Here is an 8,826-nt window from a genome sequence, read left to right as displayed (position 1 = left end):
ATGTGATCATGACACACTGCAGCCTCCAATTTCTGTTCTCAAATGATTTTTCTGCCTTAGCCTCCCAAGTTGCTGGGATTATAGTCATAAGCCCCCATTCCCAGTCCCAAATATCTTATAAGTAAAGATATAAAATGTTATTGCTAAAGTATTAAGTCTATGGTAGAAAGTGATCGTGGTTCCCCATTCTGTTTCTCTTCTATGGTAGTAGGATTTTTAGCTAGTATAGGGATGTTTGGAATAAAGTCTATATTTCTCAGTCTCCCATAGAACTTTGGTTAAATTCTGGCCATGGGTGGCACCTGTGGGTCAGTGGGTAGGACACTGGCCCTGTAGACCGAAGGTAGCAGGTTCGAATCCAGCCCTGGCCCCAGCCAAACTGCAATAAAAATAGCACTGTGGTGGGTGCCTGTAGTCCCAGCTACTTGGGAGGCTGAGGCAAGAGAATTGCCTGAGCCCAGGAGTTGGAGGTTGCTGTGAGCTGTGACACCATGGCACCACGGCACTCTACCAAGGGTGATAAATTGAGACTCTGAAAAGAAAAGCAAAAAAACAAAATAAACAAACAAAAAATAAATTCTGGCCAATGAGACAGGTGGAAATAATTGGGCAACTCGCCCAGGCGCGGTGGCTCACACCTGTAATCCTACCACTCTGCGAGGCCTAGGTGGGTGGATTGCCTGAGCTCACAGGTTTGTAACCAGCCTGATCCAGAGCGAGACCTTGTCTCTGAAAATAGCAGGGCATTGTAGCGGGCTCTTATAGGGAGGCTGAGGCAAGAGAATCACTTGAACCAGAGAGTTGGAGGTTACTGTGAGCTATGACACCACAGCACTCTACCAAGAGCGACAAAGTGAGACTGTCTCAATAATAATAATAATCATAGAGCAACTTGAAGGCTATACTACTTTCCCACTTCCCATGGGCTAAAATTTAGAGGTGGTGATGCACTGTCTTGAATCCTTGGATAAGGATAACACTCAAGTGACTTTGGAACCACAAGCCTTGTTCTGTATACTGTGGAACAGTGGTATCCAAACTTTTTGGTGCCAGAGATCAATTTCATGGAAAATAATTTTTCCATGATGGAGGGAAAATGGTTTTCATAGGAGTTTGAAGCAATTTATTTATTATGGTCTGTGCAGTCAACACTCTCTGCTAATGATACTCTGTATTTGCAGGTGCTCCACAGCAATAGCACCACTGGCTCAGCTCTCTCTCAGATCATCAGGCATTACATTCTTGTAAGAAGCACATAACCTGGATCCCTCACATGCACAGCTCATAGTAGGGTTTGTGCTCCTCTGAGAATCTAATGTTTCAGGTAATCTGTCAGGAGGTGGGGCTCAGGTGGTGATGCAAGTGATGGGGAACAGCTATAAATACAGATGAAGCTTCACTTGCTTGCTGGCCCATTCCTCACCATCTGGTGTGTGGCCCTGTGCCTTATAGGCTGTGAACCAGTACCAGGCTTTGTGAACTAGAGCTGCTCCATGGGAAAGAGAAGTACTTCTATCTTGTTTAAATTATGTTGCTGTTGTTATTTTTAACTCTGTCTTGTGAAACTGAACCTTTTTTTATAACTCAGAGCTTTTTAACCAATATACCCAGGTATGCCAAGAAGAGATTACAGGTGAGCTAAAACAATGATCTCCCAGTCCCCCCAGGTCAGCCAATGACCTCTGACCATGATCAGCCTTGTCTTTTTTATTCCAATGCATCCTACAACTATTGTCATTTTCTAAGGACACAAGACATATGTACACAGTCTAGCACAACTTATTTCTAAATAAACAAAAAAATGTAGGGTGACTGATAGAGATTAAAAGTGACTAAAAGCTAAATGTAGGGCCTAAATCTGGATTTGATCTTTGGGAGATAAGGCCGTAAAAGACATTTAGTGGGACAACTGGGGAAATCTGATGTCATAATGGCAGAGAAAGAAAGAGAAAGAGGAAGGAAAATGGCAAAGTGTTCACAATTTTTAGGTTTAGGTAGCAGATGTTTAACTTTCCTACATGTAGGAGAACTGTAGTGATAAAGTGTTTTGGAAAAAGCCCCCAAATCAGACTTATTATTAATAATAATTGAAAACAAACCCCACAACAATGAAAAGCAGAGTCTGAGCTAGATTGTGAGGCGTAAAGTCTCCTGTTGCCTTCACACATACTTAAGACACTTCTGTATTATTTGAATTTTGTTACTAACAAGTGTGTACATCTTTAATTAAAAAACTAATAAAAAAGTCTAAGTATAAAAATAAAACTAGTCCCGTGCCATCTTCCCCCACTTTGTGCCCATTAAGTGGGAACACACCAATCCCCTCACTCCCCCCATCATTTTTTATTTTCTCAACTGAGTTTGTGGTTCAAAACAAACAAACAACAACAAAAAAGAACTAGTCCCTCAACGTCATATGTGATCCTCCTGGCAACCAGTTTCTTCACCCAACCCTGGTCATCCTCCAGTCCTTTAAACACAGCCTTCAGAAAATGTTGTATAGAACTCGTTCCTTGTACCTGATCGTGATAATCTGCCCGAAGTTCAGTTCAAAGTTGTTAACTTGAGCGATGAAAATGGCAGCCAAAGCCTCATAGAGGGCAGTCCCGTCCATGTTAATGGTGGCCCCCACAGGGAGCACGAATCTGGTGATGCGCTTGTCCACGCCATTGTTCTCTTCCAGGCACTTGAAGGTGATGGGTAGAGTGGCAGAACTAAGAACAGTGAAAGAGGGCATGTCAGCTGAGGTCCTGGCAGTTCTGTTTGTGTGTGTGGTTGGTCTTTTGGACAGACAGTTCCTTCCTGTCCTATGTCCCAACTTAAAGGGAACTAAGTCAGCACTTGTATAACTAGGGGAGTAGGGTTAGGAACATTGTGGTCCCCTCACAGGGTCATTTGGCAGCTCTCCTGCTTCTGGGTTCCTCTGTGTGGCATCACTTGTGATCACTGCCCATCACCACAGCCCAGGCCAACTCACTCTGGTATTTCTCCCTACAGTAAATGTCAACTGGGAGAGGGAGTGCAGCGTGGGCAGGAAAAGGTAGTTGATTTTTATTTTGTCCCCAGGAAGAGTATCTGTGTGTATGTATATATGTATCTGTAGCCAGCCATTCACTGAATCCTAAGTAGGTCTGATGAATATCAAGTGAAAAAGCCAATTCATTATTCCTGGAAGTTAAAACCCAGAACAAAATGCTTCCTCTTCTACCCTCAACTTGAGAGGCTCCAGTTCCTAGTAAAACATCAGACAATTTCTGATAGGACTAAGTCGCACATATACACATACCTTGAGGAGGTCCCCAGAGCTGTGACGAGAGCTTGCAGCAACCCTCCAATGAAAACCCAGGGGTTTTTCCGTGTTACCAAGAAGTAGAGGAGGGGCAACACAATGACTGCGTGAATGAGCAAGCCGACGATGACGGTCACAGTGTACATGGCAAGCTGCCCCCCAATCACACCCATGTCTTCCATCTCGACTATTTTTCCAGCAATCAGGAAGAGAATGCCCACAGGGGCATACCTGTGGAGAAGCAACACGCACAGTCGGGTCTGGTCTCTCCCAAACTGGTCTATTGAAACTTCTAAGTGATAAGAAAGAGGGAAAGAGAAGTGATTTCCTAACTTTTCTGCCCATGGTACTACTAGAACTTGCAGAAACCGTGAACTTCTTTTTTAAATATAAATTTCCCTGATATTCACAGTGTCAGTCTTTCTTCTCACGCAGAATTTCTCTGGGACAATTATTTTTTCCTCTCAAACCCGTGAGAAAAGGCAGGTACAGAGCCATTGTTACCCATCTCTGTTTTCCCTGATGGTTCTCCCTTTGCCGTAGCTGGTCACTTTTCAGGTCCTCAATGTCATTCATTCCTCCTGCCTTGTGCTCCCCTGCTACATACTCTGAACTGCCAGAATTTGCTGTACTGATAGCCAGAGTTTTGGAGGCCTTTGCCATATCAGAACCTGATTCCCAAGTTCAAGCAAGAGGCACACAATGCTACATCAGTGTTCAGGTTTTTGATTAGCTCTCTTCTTCAATGACCACTTTTATTATTGTTTTTTTCATATCTACACACTGTTTATAATATTACTTAGTAGTAGTCTCAAAACAGTAGCATTCCTTACTTTTTTACTTAGGTCAATTTAAGAGAAAATTTTATGTTATAGTGCAAACAGAAAACTAGTACCACTTCTCATAAACAGAAAGTGTTACAAACTTAATAATGAGTGTGTCTGTACCACCACAATCAAAGTGGAGGTGTTCTAATTTAGTAATTATTACCTATAGGCTGCTATTGCCTTTGCTGAGCTTTTCCCCTGCAGAATGCAAGAATGAACAACTGAGATGCAAAGTGACCAAAATGCTGCTTGCTTAAAGGCCCTGCTGCCACTTTCAAGTCCCTTTTGTCTGATGTGTGCAGTCCCTGCAACCAAACTCACATTACCAAACACAGGAAAGCCAATCACCCTTAAGGAGGAGAATGTGCTGGGGAACTGTGGAGAACTTATTTCAAATTGAAAAATACAATGCTTCTTTCAAAAGGCCTTTAAAAACACAGGCCAGGAAATCATAGGAGTACCTGTTTTCAGAAATGTAATAACTCAATATTGAATGTGCAGGCAAATGTACGGCTAGAGAGGCTACATATGAGGTTCATTCAGTGGCCTTGAATAGGCTTCTTTCATGAAAGAGGTGAAAGGTGGAGACATTTTAATAATATGAAGATAAATGTCCACTTTCATTCCTGCCAGGATTTCAAAGGAGCCTTCCAACTGGGGGCTCCTGTGGAGACCACATTCTGATTCATCTTTGTGCCCAAGTTCATATTCGTCTTGTATAAACTCCTGAAAAATGAATTTCTCTGGGCTTTGGTGGCATTAAAGACAAAGGACATTTTTAATCATGTTGGCAAGTCAGTGCTTTTCTTAGCAATGGATGTCTACCTGCCTCATGTGCCAAGAAGGAGTCTAGATTAAAAATAAAGCATCAGGGGCAGGCAACCCCCACGTGAGGCCTAAGCCAATCAAAGGGTTCTCTCCCTGCTGGGTAAGTTTCCTCTCCAGGGTCAATGTTCCTCTTTGGATTTGGTCTTTTCTTTTTTCTCCTGCTCTCAACTTTATTAAGGGAAGTTTTGTTATAACTTGTGGCCTGGTGTTCTATAATACTTCCCTTGGGTCCTTCAGATACTGCCGCAGAACTGCCATTTATATTTCTTTGTTATGGCTGATACAGAGGGAGGAGACCTCAGTCTTCCTGATAGTCTTGGGGCCTCTGCTTTTTCCTCCACTGGGAATGCTATCTTCCTGGCACTCCTCTGTTTATTCAAGTTTTAGCAAAAAATGTCACCCTCTCCAAGGCCTTTCTGTCCCATGCAGGACAAATTTCATGCTCTTTCCCCAGTCACCTACTATTTTATTTTATTTTTTCATAGCACTTGTGACTAAAGCATATGGTTCATTTATTTGTTCATCATCTGCCATCTTTAAAAGAATGTAAGATCCATGGTATTCTTGTATGTTTTCTTCATTGCTATATATACACTGCCTGGCACTGTACGCTTGAAGTATAGTACATATGCAATAGGTATGTCTTGATGGATAATGAAGAATGGGGATTCCATCAGCACTGGAGTGAAGGAGCTGACACCTTTTCAAAGCAAGGAAGCAAACTTATTGAGAGAAGCTTGCAGGTAGGTTTGAGCTCTCTACACGTGCAGACATTCATTGATTTTCTCATGCTTACCAGAGTGAGATCATGGCAATTGGCCATCCTGCCTCCTGGCATCACCCCCCATTACAGAACACAGGTTGATGGCAATAAGCATCTTGCATATATCATACACAGCAAATGGAAATACATACCACATTATCACTGCTACCAGTCTCATGATGGCTTCGTTAAGAGAATCAAAGAAGTCCCGCAGGGCCTGGCCCTGTTCCTTCATGTTTCCAATCACAAAGCCGAAGCACATGGAGAAGACGACTAGTCCCAGGGCATTGATTCCATTCACAGATCCCGGAACTGGGACCATCACCTCCGTGATCTGCGTAAGAGTCTCCATGGCTTCCGACACATTGTTTATCACAGCCCCCACGAGAGTTTCATTGGACTTGATGGGTACTTTAAAGCTTCGCTTCTCATAGTTTGTTTTAAACTTAAAAATAAAAAGCATAACAGGAATTAAAGGGGATTTTAATTTTTTTCTCTATACTTTCCTCTTGTCCAAATCTTCTATAATCCTACATATTATTTTATGTTCAGAGAATAGTGTCATAGACAGCATCTATCTGTCTAATCTGTGGCAAATCCCTCCACACAAACATACAGACACACAGTCACAAACATAACAAATCATAATAGGAAAGAGATACTTTGCTAATGCTGCTGAACTAAACACAAATGTGCTGTCACTTTCTTCTGAAACCCTAGTAAAATGACTATGATGGGATTAAAAAGAACCCCAAATAGTCACCATAATTTTTTTTACTTTCTATGGGGATCACTCTATGGGATTGTGGACAAATCAGTTGACATCCTTTCTTTCATATTCCCCAGCTGTGAAAACAGGAATAACTGTTAAACCTCACAGGGGTGTCATGAGCAAATTAAACAGAATATATGACAACATCTTATAATAATGATGGCTAAGGGTGCCCAATGACAGAGCCCTTCAGAGATTAGACTCAGTGGGAGATTTCAGTGGGTATTAAATGTTAAAAATTGCTAGGTGTGGTGGCTCATGCCTATAATCAGCAATTTGGAAGGCTAATGCAGGAGGATTGTTTGAGCCCAGGAGTTTGACACCAGCCTGAGCAATCCAGCAGGACTCCATCTGTTTAAAAATAAAAAATCCACCCCCCCCAAAACAATGTCCAAGCCATTCCTGATATCAGTTTTTAAGAATAGGTGCCTGGTTGATATTTGGTGATGACAACTCACTTTCTCCAAGTCCTTACTGATGTTTCTTTCTTTTCTAACTCAAGAGATGGTCTTTCCCCCATAGTTTCTGCATAGATGCCCCAGACAGGTGATGCTGAGTACATGCTGGGGGCCTATGAAATAATTAAGCCCATCCCTCTATGATATTAATGTAGGAAAGCATCAGTGAGAGTAATAATGTATGGATGGTGATGGGATCTGGAATAGAGGGGAGAAAAGCGCTGCCACTAACTGAAGTGCTTGACTATTTCTTTATTGAGAATAAATGGGAGACTTTCTTGTGCATTGGAAAGCCACCATTCCCAATTAAGGACATGGTCAGCTCTTAACAGTACGGACACATTCCTGCACAATCAGTAGTACTGCTGGCAATTTCAAGTAACAAAAAACATCTGGCCCCTGTTCATCTCCTATTCTATTCAACTCTCAAGTTTCTTTATTCCTTTGGATGCTTATGCATTTTACGGATTGTCCTGTGTGGATTTTCAATCCTTATTAGCCTTTCTTATGCCTCCAACTCTTTCCCCTTAGACATAGTTTGTAGCCTACACTGAAACTGCAACCTTGTTTGCATTCTGGGCTAAGCCAACTGGACCTCAGAAACATTTGCTTCCCCTTCAAAATCCTGTAAATGCAATCCCAAACCAACAAAATAAATCTACATGAGTCATCACTTTTCTCATCTGAAAGATCTAGAAATCAGCATTTTTGATATCACCCAGTGCCAGCTGACTAACTGGAATAGTCAGCCCCATGGTCCTGGGGTTGGCTGGTTGGATTCAAAGGGGGTTGTTATTTACGGTTACAGTTGTTTTTGAACAAAGAAGGTTAGGAAAGTTAGATTTTGACCTCGTAGGCCTTTTATTTTTTAAAGAAAGAACTGCTTAAATTTTGTAATGTATGCATGCATTACTTATCAAAAATAGTCTCAATAAAATTTTTTAAAGAGGCAAAAAACAAAGCAGGGACTTAGATGTGTAAAAACCTGGTTCTCCATGAGGCTGGAGTATGTGTTTATTTTACAGATCCTAAGAAGAAGGGCTGGGGAATTATAATAGGGTGAATTGACACCATCTGGAGAAATGTCTGGGAACTTTTATTTAACCCAGAATGTCTGTTTCCCTGTTGAGATTTAGAGTAACAACCTTTTATATTTGAGTGCGGTTATAATAAAGCTTATTGATTTTACTACCTAATAATAGTAAATATTTGGATCCAAAGCATAGCATACCAAGAGTTGTTTAGATATGAACTAAAAGGAACCTCCCCTAACTATATCCTGGATATTTTTTTCTTGGAAGCAGAATGGAGTAGTGGAAAGAGGATAAAATTTGGAGTCAACATAATGGATTTGAATTTTGAGCCTGCCATTTACTACTTGTGAGAACTTGTGCCTATTACATAATTCCCCCAAGTTCTTACAGATCAGAAATAAAGACAATGATACTTGGTCATGTTTATGTGAAGACTAAATATAATATTAGTGCTTGGCACATAGTATGCATTCCATAAATGATGATGCCATGCCTTTCTGATGTGGTTCTCTTTTAGAACCCACTAGGCCCTTAGTAAACATCTAAAGACCAAACCACTGGATTCTCAAATCAAACTCAGAAACCTGAGTAATCTCTCAAATATTCTCTAAAGCAAATTGTAAGTGTGTTTTATATTGGAATTTGCTTTGGTGGACTTCTGCATGTGGGAAGTGTGAGTAGGGTGAAGGGGTCTTGTGATTAGTCTTCTTAACAATAACAGAGACTCAGTGAGCTATTTTTATGCAAGAAATACTGTGTAGGCTCAGTGCCTGTGGCTCAAGCGGCTAAGGCGCCAGCCACATACACCTAAGGTGGCGGGTTCGAATCCCCAGCCCGGGCCCGCCAAACAACAAT

At 41.5% G+C, this 8,826-nt stretch overlaps 1 protein-coding gene across 4 annotated transcripts in view; it reads right to left on the bottom strand.

The window, feature by feature from the left end:
• The window catches only part of SLC1A3 (solute carrier family 1 member 3), a 90,311-nt gene that overhangs the window by 5,536 nt on the left and 75,949 nt on the right, over positions 1–8,826 (bottom strand). For 3 of the 4 annotated variants that reach the window (XM_003792943.2, XM_012807092.1, XM_012807093.1), the window contains 3 exons: positions 5,860–6,152; positions 3,287–3,520; positions 2,520–2,714 (listed from right to left, as the gene is read on the bottom strand). In XM_003792943.2, coding sequence (XP_003792991.1) covers positions 2,520–2,714; positions 3,287–3,520; positions 5,860–6,152 — 722 coding nt within the window. The remainder of the gene's footprint in view (positions 1–2,519; positions 2,715–3,286; positions 3,521–5,859; positions 6,153–8,826) is intronic. The other variant, XM_012807094.1, reaches the window with a different exon arrangement.

The sequence above is a fragment of the Otolemur garnettii genome, unplaced genomic scaffold, assembly GCF_000181295.1.
Source record: "Otolemur garnettii isolate 467f Iridium unplaced genomic scaffold, OtoGar3 scaffold00063, whole genome shotgun sequence".
Classification (NCBI taxonomy): domain Eukaryota; kingdom Metazoa; phylum Chordata; class Mammalia; order Primates; family Galagidae; genus Otolemur; species Otolemur garnettii.
Note: the sequence above shows the minus strand (reverse complement) of the source record. Positions and strands in the feature narration are given on the sequence as shown.